General features: G+C 43.6%; 1 protein-coding gene across 1 annotated transcript in view; it reads left to right on the top strand.

Moving 5' to 3' along the window:
* MCF2L (MCF.2 cell line derived transforming sequence like) overlaps window positions 1–19596 on the top strand; it is a 342209-nt gene that overhangs the window by 300934 nt on the left and 21679 nt on the right. The window contains exons 11-23 of the mRNA XM_042781158.1: window positions 196–387; window positions 1067–1258; window positions 2176–2335; window positions 3499–3575; window positions 3897–3973; window positions 6154–6220; window positions 9151–9266; window positions 11280–11349; window positions 15149–15241; window positions 15349–15441; window positions 17108–17233; window positions 17997–18218; window positions 18498–18590. Of these exons, the coding sequence (XP_042637092.1) occupies window positions 196–387; window positions 1067–1258; window positions 2176–2335; window positions 3499–3575; window positions 3897–3973; window positions 6154–6220; window positions 9151–9266; window positions 11280–11349; window positions 15149–15241; window positions 15349–15441; window positions 17108–17233; window positions 17997–18218; window positions 18498–18590 (1578 nt within the window). The remainder of the gene's footprint in view (window positions 1–195; window positions 388–1066; window positions 1259–2175; window positions 2336–3498; window positions 3576–3896; window positions 3974–6153; window positions 6221–9150; window positions 9267–11279; window positions 11350–15148; window positions 15242–15348; window positions 15442–17107; window positions 17234–17996; window positions 18219–18497; window positions 18591–19596) is intronic.

Below are 19596 nucleotides of genomic sequence, written 5' to 3'. Positions count from 1 at the left end.
TAGCTTCAGGGATTAGGTGGCATTTCAGTTAACCTACAGCAGTAAACAAAGAAAAATGATATACATCCCTGTACTTCTGCGACAAATATCCCATTACAATTAGCTTGCTTAATCTCTCACTGAAAATAGCATCCCGGTTTACATATAATAAAAATAAACCTGAATAGATTTTCTGGGGATGGCTTTTTTCCATAGGTGTCTGTGGAAAAGGCCCGAGCCCTGTCCTTGGAGGGCAGCCAGCTTATTGAGAACAAGCATTATGCAGTGGACTCCATCCACCCCAAGTGCAATGAGCTGCAGCACCTCTGCGACCAGTTTGCTGCTGAAATTGGAAAGAGGAGAAATCTGCTCAACAAGTCCCTGGAACTGCATGGCCTTTTAGAGACGGTAGGCTTGCCTTGAGAGTGGATCCTCTCTCCCCTAGTGGTGCAGCATCGATTCTTGATCTCACGTAACCAATGGATCTTTTTTCTCCTTGGACTAGATGGTCGTGTCCTGATATACTTTTCTGTTTCCTAGAATTCAGTTGCAACAACTAAAGATGTCTTTAAAAGAACCAGAAATTTATCATCCTCGCTAATTACATTGCACGTTACCCTTACCTGCTCTGTGTGAAAATCATCCTAGTCCAGAAAAAGAAACTAGTTGCCATGGAGTCAACCTCAGTCATGGCAACCCCATGCGTGTCAGAGTAGAAATGTGCTCATTAAGGTACTGAATGGTTGATTTTCCAAAAGTCAATTGTCAAGCCTTTCTTCCAGGGTGCCTCTAGGTGGACGCAAACCTCCAGCGTTTGGGTTAGCAGCCAACCATGTTGACCATTTGTGCCGCCCAGGGACTTGTGATTCTTTTCCAGTCCTGTATGATATGCTTGGTTTTTTGAGTGCTATGTCCCTCCAGTGTTGTCCTCTGGGATATAATGGTAGAGAATATGATATTGCCAAAAATAAAATCATCAACACAGCATATGCTGGTAAAATGGGATCTTTTTAAGCAGAATATACTTGAAAACAAGATAAAACTTCTAACTGTGTTTTTTTTCCTCTGTTATGTTTTATGTCTGTAGTCCATGAAATGGTGTGATGAGGGGATTTACCTGCTGGCTTCACAGCCTGTCGACAAATGTCAGTCCCAGGATGGCGCCGAGGCAGCCCTTCAGGAAATTGAGAAGTTTTTGGAGACTGGTGCAGAAAATAAAATCCAGGAACTAAATAAAATTTATAAGGAATATGAATCCATCCTCAACCAAGACCTAATGGTAATGCTGCCTTTGCATCATTGCAGATCAGTTGTCACGTTGTTGTCATTAGCCACCAGCCAGCCAGCCCCTACCTCATAGAAACCCCTTGCACAATGGAACGATAACATGGGTCCTGCGCCATCCCCATGGTCTGTTGCAGATCGAAGCACTGTGATCCAGGGGTTTTCATTGGGCGAGTTTCAGTAGATCAAGCCTTTCCTCCTAGTCTGTCTTAGTCTGGAAGCTCCGCCAAAGCCTGTTCAGCATCCCAGCCACACCCAAGCCTCCGGTGACGGATGGGGGCTGTTGTGCATGATGGGAAATTACATTTTAAAACATTCAAAAATTGTTCGATGAATTTTTAATAAATAATGAACATATGAGAGAAACAGAGCTGGGAGTTCATCTAGCTCAACTTTCCTTTCAATATAGAAATCATTTTCCATGCCGTGTCTGAAAAGTAGTCCTCCTACCTCTTGCTTGAACATGTTGTGTGATGGAACATGTTCTTCTTTATGAAGTAGCTATTTCCTTTAAAGCGTAGTTATTCCAGAGCTCTTCTTGATATTGAACTGAAATCGCACTCCTAACTGGCTGTCTTATTTCTACCCTCTGGGGTAATCCAGAAGAAATTTATCCCATCTTCTATAAGATGGCCCTTCAGATATTTGAAGACAACTGTCATGTGCCTCCCAGCAAGTTGTCTTTTCTGCAGGCCTCACATCCTTCATTTCTTACATGGGGTTTAGACCCTTCACCACCCATAAAACCAGAACTGGATGCAGCTCTGCTCCATGGTCAGTGGGCACTGTGTTATGAAAATCTTTAAATGCATTCTGAGACAATGCTATGTATGATTGGTACGTTTCTACTAGCACCAGCACTTGGTAGATGTTTCACTAATTAGCACATTAAACAATGTTATATCATTTCAGGAACATGTGCAAAAGGTCTTCCAGAAGCAAGAGAGCATGGAAGAGATGTTTCACAGGAGACAGGTGAGCCTGAAGAAGCTGGCGGCCAAGCAGACCCGGCCAGTGCAGCCCGTGGCCCCAAGACCAGAGGCATTTACAAAGTCTCCCTGTCCCTCCCCAGGTACGCCTCATTCATTCATTAAAGCTGTGAGGTGCCACTGTGGAATGACTTTGGGGCTTAGGGGGTTAACAAATCTGAGGAAACAACATATAAAAATTCTCTTGCAGCTTTCTTCTTTCCATTCCCACCACTATGCCCTAGTTCAGGGATTGATGAACAATGGCCCACGGGCCAAACCTAGCCCATTGACTGTTTTTTGTAAATAAAATTTCATTGGAACATCACTACTCTTGTTCATTTATGTATTGTATACAGCTGCTTTTGCCCTCCAACAGTAGAGGTAAGTAATTGTGGCAGACTGTAGTCCACAAAACCAAAAATATTTACCAACTATTGAAGAACTTTTTCATCATTTTCCCTTGACTCCAATCTCTCCCCAGCCCAGTCCGTCCTCGCTGCTGTTGCCAAATAATTTTTCCCACTCGGTTCAGACTTCCAAAGCCTTTCTGGGTTCTCCATATCCTAAATAACCGTATCCAAATGGCTCGGTTCGGCATTCAGAGGCCACCATGGTCTAGCTGACTAACCCTTCAACCCATCTCTTCCTGATACCATTCCTAAGCCAGCCCTTCATAAGGCCAAGCTGGACACCTAGCCTCTTCTTGGATTCTCTTTGCTGTCAACTCCCTGTCCATAAGAAACTGAGTCTTTACTGGGATTGGAAACATCTGCCATTTTCTTCAGGACTTTGGCAGATGTCAGTCATAAGCTTGTAAGAACCCTTGACAACCAGGCATGTACCTTGGATACAAGGAGAACATTATATTCTGACTTGTTTCCCTAGACCAGTGATTCCAGGGCATTCTCACAATGAGCCTCTTTCCCTTGTCATCTCCTGAATTCCTTTCTCTTATAATAGAAGCCCATGTCCTTTTCCCTCTGTGGAAATGGGAAATAACTTTGGCATTGTTGGTATTGTTCTTTAAGATGGCTCTCAAGTCTTTTCCAAACAGAACAAACTTAGCTCCATTCACCTTATCTCATAACTCCCATTTTCCACCTTCTTCATTTTTCTGATCCTTCTCTGAGCTGCTTTTTTCCCTCTGAATGTTAAAAAAAATAATAACATCAACAACAGCAAAAAGTCTGGATACCCTCAGATATACTTTTTACCCCTCCAGGTGGTAAAATGTAAAATGTTTTTCCTCTTCTTTCCAAACTAGGCATCCGGAGAGGTTCTGAGAACTCCTCTAGTTCTGAAGGCAACGCGCTCCGAAGAGGGAACTACAGGAGAGCCAAGGTGAGAGTGTTCTGGCTTCTTCTGACTGCTGACCCCAGTCATCATCCTCAGAGCCCATTTCTAGAAGTTAGGCACACACTGCCAAGAACTTCTTATAAAGCACGTGCACGTTGGCCCAAAGCACCAGGCTCTGAGAGCATTTGCCCACCTTCCCACTTCTGGCACCATCATCATCTTTAAATAAAAATACAGGGCAGGACCTCATGTCTGTTTCCCAGAGGGGAAATAAGAATGGGCTCTGGGACCTTAAAAATCAAAACATTAGGCTGACCCTTCTTGTTTTTTGAAACGTGACAGACTGCATTTTCTTTTATTCCTCAGAGTGAAATGAGCGAGAACCAGCAGGTCAGGGGTGGCTCCACAGGGGATGAAGAGGAAAGCCTGGCCATTTTACGAAGGTGGGTGGGATTATTCTTTCCGTCGTCACTGAGTGTCCCTAAGGCATATCTATATCTAAAAGGACAAGACATTTCTGTATTTTTTGGAAGTCACATTTTGCCCCAGTGGTTTTGGACTTCAGGGTTTTAAATGACTCATAGTCTTCCTTCACCAAAGCACCAGGTGAAAAGACTATAGTGCAATTCAGAACTCCAAGGCTCCGAGCTTGCTCCTCCCACCCACTCAGGTCAGCATGTGCAAAGCCCACCCTGTAACCTTTCCTCCCTGGACAGGGCTTTCAGTTTCCTTCCTGTCACCTTCTTATGTCCTCAGTGGACTGTTTTCCCTGCCATCCCCAAACATAGAACCTTGGAGCCTTTTCTGGCTCCTCCCTGGCTCCCTGTGCTGTGCCTCAGTTCTCTTTCATAATCTCTCTCTCGTCCTTCTCTCCTTATATGCCCACCAACACCATTCAGCTCCATTCACCTCGTCACATAACTTCCATTTTCCATCCTCTCCATTTTTATTGTGCTTTTCTGATACTCATATTGCACACCTAGACTATTTCCATAGCAACCAGTCTTGCTCTTTGACTCTGGTGTCACCCTCCAGTCAGTCTTTGACAGTCTGCTCCTTCCAGAGAACTGTGATGATTGTATCTGCCCCCTGAGTAGAAATGTTTGATATCTACCCCCCAAGTCAGTTGGAAGACAAGTGAATATTTTTCCCAGTGTTAACTTTTACCCTTCCTCTGTATGTTTTAGCTAAACTGGCCTCTTCCCCACTTCACAAGCAGCTGGCATCTTGCAGCCTTAATGTTTTTACGCACACTGAGATCTGTACTTAGCACATGCCCCTGCCTACTCTTCCTCCCTATCCTCCCTATCGAGATCCTACTCATTCTTCAATATCCAGATGCGTTCTTCCACCCCCAATGGTGTCTTCCTTGATGTGGCTCCTACCTCTTCCTTGTTCATATTGTACTTTGTGCTCCTAGAGCAGTTGCGTCTGCCTTGCTTTCTTCTCTGAAGTGTTACATGCAACAAATGAGAGGAGCTAAGTTACAGTCCTGAAATGTGATGATTTGTATCACCCACATGGAATTCTATTATACAGATAACTGGAGCACCGGGCAACATGTATTTTCCCTCTTATAAGTGCCTAGAGGTCATACACTTGGTTTTATTCATATTTCTAGTTCCCATAGCACCTCCTAGTTCATAAATGTTCAATATATATCCTTGGGTGATATGTTCAGTCTGGGAAGGAGGTAAAGGGAATGATTATATGGAGTGGTAGAAGACAATATCTCCAGCCATTAGGACAATTCTCTACTTGCCACCTCCATTAACAGGAAAAAAAAAAAAAAAAAAACTCATTGCTGTCAAGTCAATCCCAACTCGTAGTGACCCCTCCTTGGGTTTTTGAAGTGGTATCTCTACGGAAGTAGATTGCCCAGTCATCCTTCCAAGGAGTGGCTGGTGGGTTTGAACTATGAGTCGGAAAAGACAGCAGTGAGTTTTTGTTGTTGTTATTGTTGTTTTTTTAAAAAATATACAAAAGAACAGTAATGCTGGAGCAGCTACAATTAAGGCAAAGCCATGGTCTTGGTCTCAAGGTGGTAACATGAGGAAAGTACACCAATGGCAAGTGGTACGTAGCGTAGGAGGCTCTGTGGAAGCACGAAGAAGTCTCAGAGCAGGGAGGGGTTCCTCCTGATGAAAGAGACTTGGAGAAGGCTAATAATGGGAGCAGGATTTGAATCTTGACAGATAGAATGATTTGGGTATGTGACTTTGAAGAGATGGGAGCTTGAAGTTTGCATGAAGGATCAGAGCTAATCTTGTGCAGTGGGGCATGGCGGGACTGAAAAGCCAGGATTGGGATTGTGGAATCTGCTCCTGGAAGGCCTCGAATGCCAGACTGAGGGGTTCTAGACTGTTCTAGTTTGGTCTAGATAATCAGGGGAAAGGTAGTCACAATCTGATTGGACTGATAATAGCTTAGACTCAGGAAAGAGTGGCCACTGAAAGAAGTCCAGGCCTTGGACTTAGCTTTGTCCCCAGTCCCCATGTGCCTCAGGCAAGTCACTCACTTCTTGGTACCTATGTTCCTTGTCCATAAATGAGAGTAGGGACTACATTATTTCTGTTGTCACTTCCAACTCTAATACTGTGTTTGCTCTCCATGCCCACTACAGGCACGTGATGAATGAGCTCCTGGAAACAGAACGGGTGTATGTGGAGGAGCTTCTGTGTGTCCTTGAGGTGAGCTTGCACTTAAGGACTAGCTGGCTGTGCTCCAGCCACCTATGCTGGTCACTCTGTGGGTTGGGCTTATTTTGGCCCTGTGTAAGTTTCATTTTCCAACAGAATGTGAAAATTATTGAACAATGTCATTAACATCACATGCAAGTAAAATCTTGCTGAAAATAATTCAAAAATGGTATATTGACAGGGAACTTCCAGAATTGCAACCTGGGTTCAAAAAAGGACGTGGAATGAGGGAAATCATTGCTGATGTCAGATGAATCTTGGCTGAAAGCAAATGTTATGGGGTCAGTTTAAAATAATAGCCATTATAATGTCCACTTTTGGATAAAAGAGATTTATTTAGGCTATCTGACTGCAGGGAGCTGAAGTGCACGCCTGTGCTGCAGCAACAAGTCTGATTTTAGGCAGGCTTTATACAGCAGGCAAGCAAGCAGTAATACAGAAGCAGAAGCTGCAGTTTCAAGGTCTTAGAGTACGTGCTTTGGCACACGTGTCCATCGAGGGGTGATGGGAGTTAGTTCTCATAACCACCTTAGAGCACGTGCTCTAGCACAGGTGTCCATTGATGGGTGATGGGAGTTAGTTCTGATAATCACCCTAAAGTACGTGCTGTAGCACAGGTGTTCATTGAGGGGTGATGGGAGTTAGTGCTGATAATCACCCTAAAGTACGTGCTTTAGCACAGGTGTCCATTGAGGGGTGATTTAGCTGCTTTATGTGCCTAGGAGGGAGGAGAAGAAAAAGACAGAAGGGGCACTCCCTAACTCACAGGGAGGGGGGGGGCAGGATGAGATGTTTACTTCAGCCACATGAAATGGAGTTTTAGCAAGATATTGCCAGCCATAGCTGGACATTACAAAAAGAGAGTTACAAAATGGAGTCACTTACTTCACAAAGAATACCAGAAAGATGTTGATTTATGTTTTATTGACTGTGTGGGTCATAACAAATTATAGATAATGTTGTAAAGAATGGGAATTCCAGAAGGCTTAATTGTGCTCATGAGGAACCTGTACATAGACCACAAGGCTGTCGTTCAAACAGAATAAGGGGACACTGCATGCTTTAAAATCAAGAAGGGAGTGTGTCAGGGTTGTATCCTTTCACCATACTTATTCAATCTATTTGCTGAGCAAATCCGAGAAGCTGGACTATATGAAGAAGAATGTGGCATCAGGATTGGAGAAAGAATCATTAACAACCTGCAATATGCAGACAACACAACTTTGCTTGCTGAGAGTGAGAATGACTTGAAACACTTACTGATGAAGGTTAAAGATTACAGTCTGGAGTATGGATTATACCTCAACATAAAGAAAACAAAAATCCTTACAACTGGACCGATAAGCAGCATCACAATGAATGGAGAAAAGATTGAAGTTGTCAAAGATTTCATATTACTTCGTTCCACAATCAACACCAACAGAAGCAGCAGTCAAGAAATCAGACATTGCATTGCACTGGGCAAATCTGCTGCAAAAAACCTCTTTCAGGTGCTGAAGAGCAAAGATGTCTCTTTGAAGATTAAAGTGTGCCTAACCCAAGCCATGGTGTTTTCAGTCATCTCATGTGAATGTGAAAGCTGGACAATAAATAAGGAAGACTGAAGAAGAGTTGATGCTTTTGATTGTGGTGTTGGCAAAGAATTCTGAAGATAGCATGAACTTCCAGAAGAACTAACAAATCTATCTTGGAAGAAGTGCAGCCAGAGTGCTCCTTGGACATAAGAATGGCCAGACTTCATCCCACCTACTTTGGTCATGTTGTCAGAAGGGACCATTCCCTGGAGAAGGATATCGTGCTTGGTAAAGTGGAGGGTCAGAAAAAAAGGGAAAGGCCCTCAGTGAGATGGGTTGACACAGTGGCTGCAAGGATGGCTCATGTACAGCAAGGATTGTGAGGCCAGTGCAGGACCAGGCAGTGTTTCATTCTGTTGTACACAGGGTCACTATGAGTCAGAGCTGATTCAACAGCACCTAACAACAAGTTTCGTTTTTAAGTTACTGCTTAGAAATGAGTGCTTATGTCCACCAAAAAGCATGTGAAAGAATATTCATAGCAGCTTTATTCATAATAGTCAAAAACTATAAGCAACTCAAATGGCCATCAACAGGACCAAGTACATTTGCACAATGGACTATGACAGAAAGCTGCTGCTATATGGAACATAATGAGGAGCAAAAGAAATCGGACCCAAAAAAAGTACAAACTGTTCAATCTACATAGATGAGGTTCAAGGAGAAGCAAAACTAATCCAGGGTGAACAAGACAAAATGAGGGTTACCTCTGTGATGGTTTATTGACTGAGAAGGACCATGAAGGAGCCTTCTTGGTGCTGGAAATATTCTATATCTTGACTTAAGTGTTAGTGCATGGGTGGGTACATATGTACAACTCACATAGGATTTATGCCTTTTATGTAAGTTGTACCACAATTTAAAAAAAGATTAAAAAGGGGAGAAGAATGGAACATCCCACTCCCAGAAGAAAATGATGCTGTTGGGAATTCATTTATAGTTTGTGGATGTTTGTTTAGATAACCATCTTAGAAATAATCAGTGAATACGTATGAAGTAGATTTGCTTTTTAAAAGCTGAGGTTATATGACCTAACTCTGCCAACCCAACCATGTGTGTCCGAGTAGAACTATGCTCCATAGACTTTTCGATGACTGGTTTTTCAGAGGTGGATTGCCAGGCCTTTCTTCTGAGATGGCTCTGGGTAGATTCAAGCCTCCACCTTGTCAGTCAACAGCCAGCCACATTAACTATTTACACTACTCAGGACTCCAATCCTGCTAGCCAGTCAAACCAAAATCTGTACCTTCTGTTTCTTGCAGGGCCAATTAGGCTAAAATGACCTATGTCCCTATTTGTCAGCTGCAGTTCAGAACTTCTTTACTGACCTCTTTTCTGTTATCACAGGGTTATGCTGCTGAGATGGACAATCCCTTAATGATGCATCTCATTTCAACAAGCCTTCAGAAAAAGAAAGATGTCTTATTTGGAAATATGGAGGAAATCTATCACTTTCATAACAGGTCAGGAAACCTTCCTCTTTCCACATGCACTTGTTCCATGATCTCACTTGTTTTAAAAGCAGCTGCTTTCATGGAGTTGAAACTAAAATGGACCCCCTGGGTTATGCTTTGCTGATGAATCTGCCTTGCCTTCCTCCCTTAAGGGATGGTAAGTTCAGAGAAAAGCTATAGACACAAATAATGGAGTCTAGGTGTGACATTTCCAGAGTACTTCGGTGGCACCCCCGCCCTGCTGACTAATACTGGGGGCTGGCTGAATTATACATGAGCCACACGCCAGCCTGTCTCCTCACCAGGGAGAAGCTGGCACTATGCCACCCCTTAAGTGCGTCTCCGCCTTGTCAGTACAATGAGACAGAACCAGTCCTGCTCCGCTTGTCTCTTCCTCCTGCCCTGCTGGGTAAGCAGGAATCAGTACTGTCTCGAAATGGATGCATTTGGCCCTTTGGGGAGGCACTGAATACCAGACCACTTAGCAAGACCCCTTTCATTTCCAAGTTCAGGCTTATAAAAGGTGACAACATGAGAAGTTCCTTTCTTCCTCATGCTCCCCTCCTGAGAGCAAGAAGGGGGCCCTCTTTGTCCTCTAATAGTAATTTTTGGCCTCTTTGTTGCTTTTGGAAAACTATCAGTGATCTTTCTTGATTGCTTATCCTTTGCTCTTTATGGAAGTTTATTGTTTTCTTTAATACAATGAATTTATGGGAACTTATGGGAAAGATGAGGAATGGTTGGAAATGCAGAGGGCAGGGGGAAACAGATACACACACTGCAGATTACGTTGTCTTCTGAAAAGAAAGCTAACTGTGAACCCACATTGTACACCAGCACTGCTATCCAGGGTACATGGCGTGCCCCACCTTGGGACCAAGAAGCCCAGCAGATCGTGGGAATCAGGGCTCCCCACCCTCCTCTGGACTTGAAGAAAACTTCAAGGGCACTTGGGGACTTCTCTTTCATCACATGTTTTTAACTCCACTGTCATTAGCATCTCTCACTCCACCCGTTTTTTGAAGGAAGTAGAACATCATCCCTTGAACCCAATGCCAGGAATCCTTTTCTTCCCACAGATGTTGTAGAGAGCCATGGGGATTAAAATGAGCAGGTAGCCTGCTTCTACAGCATCTTCTCAGCTCCCAGCACTCCCCCCTAGTGGTCATAAAATGTGCTGTTGTTGATGTTGGCTGTAGTTGAATCGATTCCAACCCAACTGCCCAAAGTCAACTGCCCCATAGAGTTTTCTAGGTGCTGCAGTGGATTCAAACTGCCAACCTTTCAGTTAGCAGTTGAGCACTTAACCATTAAGCTTCCAGGGCTTCTTAAGATGTAGTTCTAAGGTCTGTGAATTTATCCTCAAGGGAGTGTTTCATGGGAGGTTTCTCACAGTTATAGTTTGCCCCTGGTTAAATGGATGCAGGTCAGAAATATAGAGGTGCCAATTCAGCACATGAGCTTAGAGGCAAATTCCTTGTAGTAGAGGGATCCAATAGAGGGTCAGAGCTAAGACTTCTGGGTTATATCTGGAGAAAACCCACAGTAACCAGTTGTTACTCTATAATAGGATACTCTGTAATAGGTTACTCTGTAATAGGGCAAGGGGATTGGATTTCCAGAACCTCTAAATGCTTCTGTCTCTGACGGTCTCTGCCCATGATTTTCCCCACCTCCGACTTCTTTATTTATTTTTTTTTATCCTATATGTTGGTGCTGACACACAAAAAAAAAAGCTCTTGTCAACTTTGGTATGAACTCCACATATCAAAAACATAGAGGGAGATGCAGACTGGGTTTTGGGTTTGTTTACCTGAGAGTTTTACTGGAACCAGGATTACAGCATATGGCAGATAGGAACTGCAGTTTTCTGAACTCATGTATTGTTGCCACACAAAATCTCTTGACTTGTCCAGAGTAAAGAATAAAAGTCTTGCAGAAAAGATTTATTAATTGGTTGCTGTAGATGCCGTGTTTTTCAGGTTGATCTTCCTATCACCAATAAAAACTTTCTTTGTCTAGAATATTCCTGAGAGAACTGGAAAATTATATAGACTGCCCAGAGCTGGTTGGAAGGTGTTTTCTAGAAAGGGTATGTATTTAAAAATTAAAAAAAAAAAAGTATCTATTCTTATGTCACACATCCTAAAATTATTAAGTAATATTGACTTTAAATTCTACTACAGTCCCCCATTCTAACCAACTAAAATTACAAGATGCAAATGTTTCTAATTTAGCTGAAATGACGTAATACTTTTTGGTAGGGCCAAAAGATGACAGTTTTTGTTTTGTTTTTTTAAAAGCCCAATAACTAATCCAAAAAAGAAATAATAAAAAACACAAAGATGGCATGTATGCTAAAATTACATAGTATCTTAAGTATGAATTGCAAGTTTTATCTAAAGCTACTTTTTTTCGTGTTTTTTTTTCTTTCCCCTCACTCATTGAGTCCTTTGACCTCTCTGAGCCTTATTTTTTCTCATCTTTAAAATAGCAGACATCCTCCTTTCTTCAAGTACTGTTAGAAAGATGAAATAAAATGAGAGCTTTTTGAAAACAAACATGGTTGGGTGGTGTTGGGTCGATTCAGACTTCTAGCAACCCCATATGATGGGGTAGAACTGTCCCATAGAGTTTCTAGGCTGTTGTCTTCACAGAGGCAGGTTGCCAGGTCGTCTTCTCATGGAACCCCGGGTGAGTTAGAACCACCAGCCTTTTGGTTAGCACCAAGTGCTTAACTGATGTGCCACCAGGGCTTTTTATCTTCTCCTCACAATCCTGTGTTACCCCATTATGCCAAAAGCTACAAACTGCTGATTTAACAATATGGAAACTATAGCTTACCAACAGCAGTAAACTAAGTAATTTTCATGAAATAAAGCAAGAGGCTGGGCCTCTATAATGAATTAGTATCAAGAAGCAGAAAGGAAGGGAAAGAAAGGGCACTATTTATGTTTCTATTAAGCCTAGCCATTGGTGCATTTGTCAATGCTACTGAAGAATTCTGGTAGCATAGTGGCTAAGGCACTTGACTGCTAACCAGAAGGCTGGCGGTTCAAACTCACCAGCCACTCCTTGGAAGGAAGGTTGGGCAATCTTACTTCTGTAGTGATACTGCCTCGGAAACCCAAGGAGGGGTCTCTATGAGTTGGGGCCGATTCGACAGCAAATAACAACAACAACAACAACTGGAGAATTGAAGTGGGAGAATCATTCTATAAGTCTGTGGTTCTCAAAGTGGGACCCCAGACTAGCAGTATCCAGGTCTCCTAGAGACATGTTAGAAAAACAGATTCTCCCATCTCTCCCTAGACCCTACTGATTCAGAGCCTCTGGTGGGATATGGGGACAGATCTGTTTTAACAAGTCTGCCAGGTGATTTTGATGCACCCTCAAGTTTGAGAACCACTGCCACAGGCTAACCTCTGGAAATTCTTTCTTTAGAAATGGAAAGTCTATGTTGGGTCTGTATATATTTTTTTAAATCTGTTATTCCTATGACCAAAAACCAGTTACACTGAGGTGATTTTTTGTAATAAGAGAGAGAATGGGACTAAAGCAGGCCTGAGAAATAAACTTCTGGTTGAAGGCATCACTTACCTGCCCAAACAGTGAGTGTTGTGATGTCAGAATGGAGGGGGTCCCTTGGGATGAAGTGAAGGGCAAGCTGCAGTTGGCCTCCTTACATTTTATTCTGTGTTGTTCCACATTTACCATGGGTTTGTGTGGTTTGCTGATACGGACCATAGGTTGTCATCAGCAAGAGTGTGGGGCAAACAGCCAGAGGTTCTATTTTCATGTCCATTCTTCAGCCAGTAGCCATACTCTAGCTGCCCCAGAGTTTTCTGTACTAAATGATGCTAAAAACACATTGCTTGGGAACCATTTTAGGTAGAGAAAGGCCAGGCCAGGAAACTCTCTAACGTGAAGAGGAGGATAGAGATGGATGCAGTGGGCACTGCTGTATGGAGAGCTGATTCTGGTTGTTCAAGCTAAAAAATGAGCCCCGGTGAAAGTCGCACACTAAGGCTCCAGCAAGAACCACTTTCCATAAGAACCACCTTTGCCCCTAGGAACACAGAGGGGGCAGTTGCATTTCACACAGAAAGCTTAGGTCTGTTTTGGCAAAATAACCCATGTCATTTACAAGACCACCAGGAAAGACAATGGAAGTTTAATTTTTTTTTTAATAGACTTTATTTTTTAAAGCAGTTTCAGGTTTACAGAAAACTTATAGGAAGTACAGAGCATTGCCATATTCCTCTCTCCCTGCGCAGTTTCTCCTTTACTAACCTGCTGCTTTTGTGTGATAAATATTTTACAAATGATGAACCAACATCAGTGCATTATTATTAACTTAAAAACAGTTGTGTCTGTTCCAACTCCTGGCCACCCCATGTGTGTCAGAGTAGAACTATGCTCCATAGGGTTTCAACGGCTAATTTTTCAGAAGTAGACTGCGAGACCTTTTTTCCAAGGTGTCTCTGCCAAGGGCGACTCGAGCCTGCAACCTTTCAGTTAGGAGCTCAGTGCACTATTTGCACCGCCAGGAACTCCTAAAGGCCATAGTTTCCATGAGGGTTCCCTCTTGTGTTGTATAGTCAGTAGTCAGTTCTTACAGGTTTTGACAGATGCATAATGTCATGTGTCTACCACTACCATATCATACACAATAATTTCATTGCCCTAAAAATGCCCTGAGGAGCTCTGGTGGCGTAGTACCTAAGGCATTTGACTGCTAACCAGAAGGCTGGTGGTTCAAACCCACCAGCCACTCCTCAGAAGAAAGACTGGGCCATCTAGTTCTGTAGAGATACCGCCTCAGAAACCCAAGGAGAGGGGTTGCTATGAGTTGGATCTAACTCAACAGCAGTGAGTTTGGTTTTTTGGTTTTTAAAAATGCCATGAGTGACCAGGTTTGCTGGTCTAATAGACTCTGATGGAACCACTCAGACTACGGCCCTTAGCTGTCCTTCATGTCTGGAATTGAACCCACTCCTGTGGCTTCCAGCCAAACAAAAGATAGGCATATGAGCTGAACATTTACATTAGGTAGATACACTCTTACAGTTGGGAGCTTTGGTATTATAGTGCCTAAGGCACTTGACTGCTAACCAGAAGGCTGGTGGTTCAAACCCACCAGCCACTCCTCAGAAGGAAGGTTGGGCAATCCTACTTCCGTAGTGATACTGCCTCGGAAACCCAAGGAGGGGTCGCTATGAGTCGGGACCGACTCGACGGCAAATAACAACAAACAACGACAACTCTTACAGTGATGGGAACAATCATGGGAGAATAGAAGGGCTGTGTATGCACAGGGAGACAGCTCAGGGGGCAGGAGTGTATGCAGGGAAGGACACAGGGAAGAGGTAACTATGGGGAAGAAGAGGGAGGGGAGCTGTTGCATTGTGGGATATTGTAGGCAATGTCATGAGACAAAGTATATGTGAGCTGCTGTATAGAAAGTAAATTTGCTCTGTAACCTTTCACCCAAATCACAATTAAAAAAAAAAAAAATGCCCTGAGCACCACCTACTCATCCTTTCTCCCCTCCCCCTAAATAATTAAAAAAAAACTAAACTAAAGCTGTAGCTTAGCAGTATGCTTTTATTACACACATTATTACACATGTCTTTGAAATACTCTTATGTGGCAGAACTCTATCACCACTATACAACCATTCACTATAAAGTTCAGTGCAGGGTGGGGCCAGGGAATTCCTACATTCAGAAACCAACAGAACCATGTCATAAAGGAATTTTCACCTCCTAGAGGGCATCCCCGTTCTCTAGTGAGCTGCAAAAAATAGCTCTTGATAATTGTATGATGTGAGGTGCTGTATCTGCTAAGACATGTTGTGACATGCGGGTATTTGTCCCTTCTGGCTCCAGATGGAAGATTTTCAGATTTATGAGAAGTATTGTCAAAACAAACCCCGGTCAGAGAGCCTCTGGAGACAGTGCTCTGACTGTCCCTTTTTTCAGGTATGTTTCTGAACCGTTCTTAAGAATTGAATTGAATTTACTGGATGCCTTTTTACATAAAGAATAATGGAAATGGTCTAAACCAAAGGTTGTTTCATTGGTTACAGGAATGCCAGAAGAAACTGGACCACAAGCTGAGCTTGGATTCTTACTTGCTGAAGCCTGTTCAAAGAATAACCAAGTATCAGTTATTACTCAAGGTGAGAATTCCCAGAGGAGAGTCACACATTGGTCAAAATGTTAACCAGGAGGATGTTTCTTTGCAGCCTGGCCCCACCCTGTCACTTACAGCTCATCTGCTGCCTGACTCCCTCCTGGGCAGCACTCATACTGCTGTGTCTGCCATCTACTCTCTGGTCCTCCCTGTGCTGTTCATGGGGCACAGGCTTCTCCCCATGCCCGAACCTCTACTCCCTTATCCAGACCTGCTTTGAATGCCACCTTCTCTGAGCTGCTTCCAGTCTTTGTTGTTAGCTACAGCCACGTTGGCCCCCTATTCATGGCAACCTCACGCACAATAGAGCAAAATGCTGCCTGGTCCTGCACCGTCCCCATCATAGGTCGCACGTTGGACCATTATGATCCACGGTGTTTTCATTGGCTGATTTTCAGAGAAGATCACCAGGCCTTTCTTCCTAGTCTGTCTTAATCTGGAAGCTCCACTGAAACCTGTTCAGCATCATAGCAACACACAAGCTTCCACTGACAGATGAGTGGTGGCTACACTTGAGGTGCATTGGCCGGGAATTGAACCCAGGTCTCCCACATGGAAGGCGAGAATTCTGTCACTGAACCATCAATGAACACTCTTATGGGCTAGCCATTGTTAAAAGCACTGAGGATATAAGGGTCAACTAAAACAAATCCCTCATGGAGTGCACATTCCAGAGGCTTTCTGGCCACCCTATACTGCAGTCATATGCTTGTACATCATCCTTTCCCTCCAGTGTGAGTTGCTCCAGGGCAGAGCCTGTGTCCTGTGTATCTTTGCTGGCACCAGCAAAGGAAGCTCAGTAAGCCCTGACTGAGTGAAATGGATAGACATGCAGATGCATGTTTAACAATAAAAGGTCCCCTTACCCCAGGGTGTCAAAACTGAAAGGTATAAATTGTTGGTTTAGAAGTGAGGAAATGCTGGGCACTGGGAGAAATTAGTCTGTAAGTCTGAGGCCCTCCTAAAGCCATTTCATGGTTGGATTGCATGTGGATGTCAACCCTTAGGAGAGTGGGCACACTGGGCTGTGCACTTGCCAAGCACTTGTGTGTGTTTGACTCATTTGGCCATGTTCCTGATTTGCAGCATCCAAGCTATTGGTATGGAGGACATGTTGTTGTTCTCATGTGCTGTCGAGTCAGACCCAAGTCATAGTGACCCTTCCTTGGGTTTCCAAGGCAGTATCACTATAGTAGATTGCCCAGTCTTCCTTCCGAGGAGTGGCTGATGGGTTTGAACCGCCAGCCTTCTGGTTAGCAGTCAAGTGCCTTAGGCTACCAGAGCTCCCATAGAGGACGCAGGGGGCTAAAAAGAAGGTGGGCAGTGTAGCTTCCTGAGCTACTCCAGAGAGCAGCTGGACCCCCCAGGCAAGACTGCCACATGAGAGAGGGTGTGAGTGGCATGTGTATGTTGTGACATGGTGGCAGTGCTCCTCCTTCCAGGTGACACATTACCTTAGAAGCAACACTAAATAGGGTAAAGACCCGTCTTTGGAATCTATTCTCAGAAGTCTATTGGCTGCTTTTACATCAGAGCATAAGAATTCAAACAGCTATCTAGTGCTTTGGGGAGGTTTAGTATCCAGACAAGCTGGAATGTTTTCAGTGATGGATGTGGAAATATGTCCTCATTCTCACATCCCCACCCCTCAGGAAATGTTGAAATACAGCAAGAACTGTGAAGGGGCTGAGGACCTGCAGGAGGCACTGAGTTCCATCCTGGGGATCCTCAAGGCTGTCAATGATTCCATGCACCTGATCGCCATTACAGGCTATGATGTAAGTGATGCCCCTGTGGGAGCCCAGTGGGGGGCCAGTGGGCAGTGGCCTGGGGGACATCTGAGGACAATCCCCACTGCATTCAGGCAGAGCAGCACTAACTTTCTGCCAGATGTCTCAGTACTGCAAAATATGTTAAGGAGCGATGCTGGCTATGGCATTCTAAAGAGGAGCCATATTGCAGACTACTGTCCTGTGGTTTAGAGCTGTGCTCCATCAACTTTAATATGCATATGAATCACCTGGCATCTTGTTCAACGCAGACTCTGCTTCAGTAGATCTGGGATGGGGCTTGAGGTTAATAGACCCTCAGATAATGCTGAAGCTGGAGGCTGCAGACCATGCTGGCAACAGCACGTGTGTATAGAAGAGCAGACAGGATTCACCCCTCGATCTAAAGCCAGCCTCGCGACGTTGACCTCAGTATAGTCAGGCTTGCACAGCATCTTTTTAGCACTGAGGTTTGAAAACCACTTCATTTCTTTGTCTTTTCTTCATGATGTGTCATTTGGAGCATGGATGTGACAGTCTGTTTTCTGCAATGCCACTTGTGGATTAGTGCTTTATAATAAGTAGCAGTAAGATTCAGATTTCTATTTTCTCCCTTTTATGCCCCACATCATGTCTTTTCTCCTTCTCAGCCCCTCCTCATCTTCCTCTCTCCTTCCCCTCCCCCTTCCCCACTATTATTCAGCTCTCTGTAACTTCATTCAGCACTCAAACTCAGTTTTAAATGTCGCTCTTATGTTTGCATATGTTCCAGGGGAATCTAAATGATCTGGGGAAGCTGCTGATGCAGGGCTCCTTCAGCGTCTGGACTGATCATAAGAAGGGCCACGCCAAGGTGAAGGACTTGGCCAGGTTTAAGCCGATGCAGCGACACCTGTTCCTCCATGAGAAGGCTGTGCTTTTCTGCAAGAAGAGGGAGGAAAACGGGGAGGGATATGAGAAAGCCCCTTCCTACAGTTACAAGCAGTCCTTAAATGTAAGTAAAGGACATGTTTTCAACAACGCAACATTTTGTCTACTAACCCTATGAGGAAAAATGTATTCAATTGTGACTCATTTTTAGGCTAAAATCAAAACCTTGATCATGAACTTAAATTCTGATATTTGGATCTAGAAGTCCAGAATCTTGGGTCATTCTTAGCCCTACCCCAAAAATACATGTATTTTTTTATGAGTGCATTGGCATCTTTTGCAGATGAAGTGGGCACTTTCATCATGCTTATTAAAATCTGTTCCCCAATTTTGTCTTTGCCAGATGACTGCTGTTGGCATAACAGAGAATGTAAAAGGGGACAATAAGAAATTTGAAATCTGGTATAATGCAAGAGAGGAAGTTTATATCATACAGGTAGGGGCCACTTATTTTTGTTTCTCAGCCAAGCTGTTCAGATAGGATTACCGATGAAAAGCTTCTCATGAGAACTGGAGTTTGGAATCTTCTAAGTCATTTTTTCATTCATAGGTCAGGATCAGCCATTGTTCAGGTAGGAGCACTGTCCTGGGCCATCTTTTACCTGAGCTGTACAGCTGTACCCAAGACAAAATACAGGGAGAAATGCAAATTATGGGTGCTTTACATATATTAAAAATAGACTCCAACTCACATAATCTCCCAGGGCCATGTGTACTTTAAACACATGAGAGGACTGACTATCCCTGTGTCATGTTTAATATGCATTGATCTAGATTCTCCTTGTAGGAAAATATATTCTTGGACTCTGCATATTTCCTTTCTTGGTTGACAAGGGTGGAAAGTGGGTGGTCTTAGAAATGTATATTCAGGACAGTGACCTTTAGAGGTCCCCATGGTAAGACCCAAGTGCTACCACTGATGACTGCTGCAAAAGGGATCACAATAGGAGGTCCTGGATAGAGCGGGAGACAAATGTGGAATGAAACTCAAAATAATAAAAATGGTGAGGTTTACTGGTCTAATAGAGAATGATGGAACCCCCAAGACTATGACCATTAGACACTCACTATAGTCGCTCCACTGTCAGCCAATGATAGACCTATAAGGTGAACAGTAACACCAGGGAGGTACGCACCTCTTAGAACAGTCACCATTGGAGATCAAAAGGGTGGCATTTGCCCAGGGATAAAGCTCAGAAAGTAGGAAGGAATAGGAAAGAAGGACAAATGGAAACAGTAAATATAGGGAGAAAGTGAGAAGAGTGCTGGTACATTGTAGGGACTGTAATCGATGTCACAAAACAAACTGAATGAATTGTTGAATGGGAAACCAATTCGCTTTGTAAGCACCCAAATCACAATAAAAAGTTCTTTTTAAAAAAAATTGAAGAGGCGAAGCAAGATGGCGGACTAGGCAGAAGGATTGCACAGACCCTCTTCAA

Source organism: Orycteropus afer, unplaced genomic scaffold, assembly GCF_000298275.1.
Source record: "Orycteropus afer afer isolate SDZICR_OR568_19922 unplaced genomic scaffold, OryAfe1.0 scaffold00089, whole genome shotgun sequence".
Lineage (NCBI taxonomy): Eukaryota > Metazoa > Chordata > Mammalia > Tubulidentata > Orycteropodidae > Orycteropus > Orycteropus afer.
Note: the sequence above shows the minus strand (reverse complement) of the source record. Positions and strands in the feature narration are given on the sequence as shown.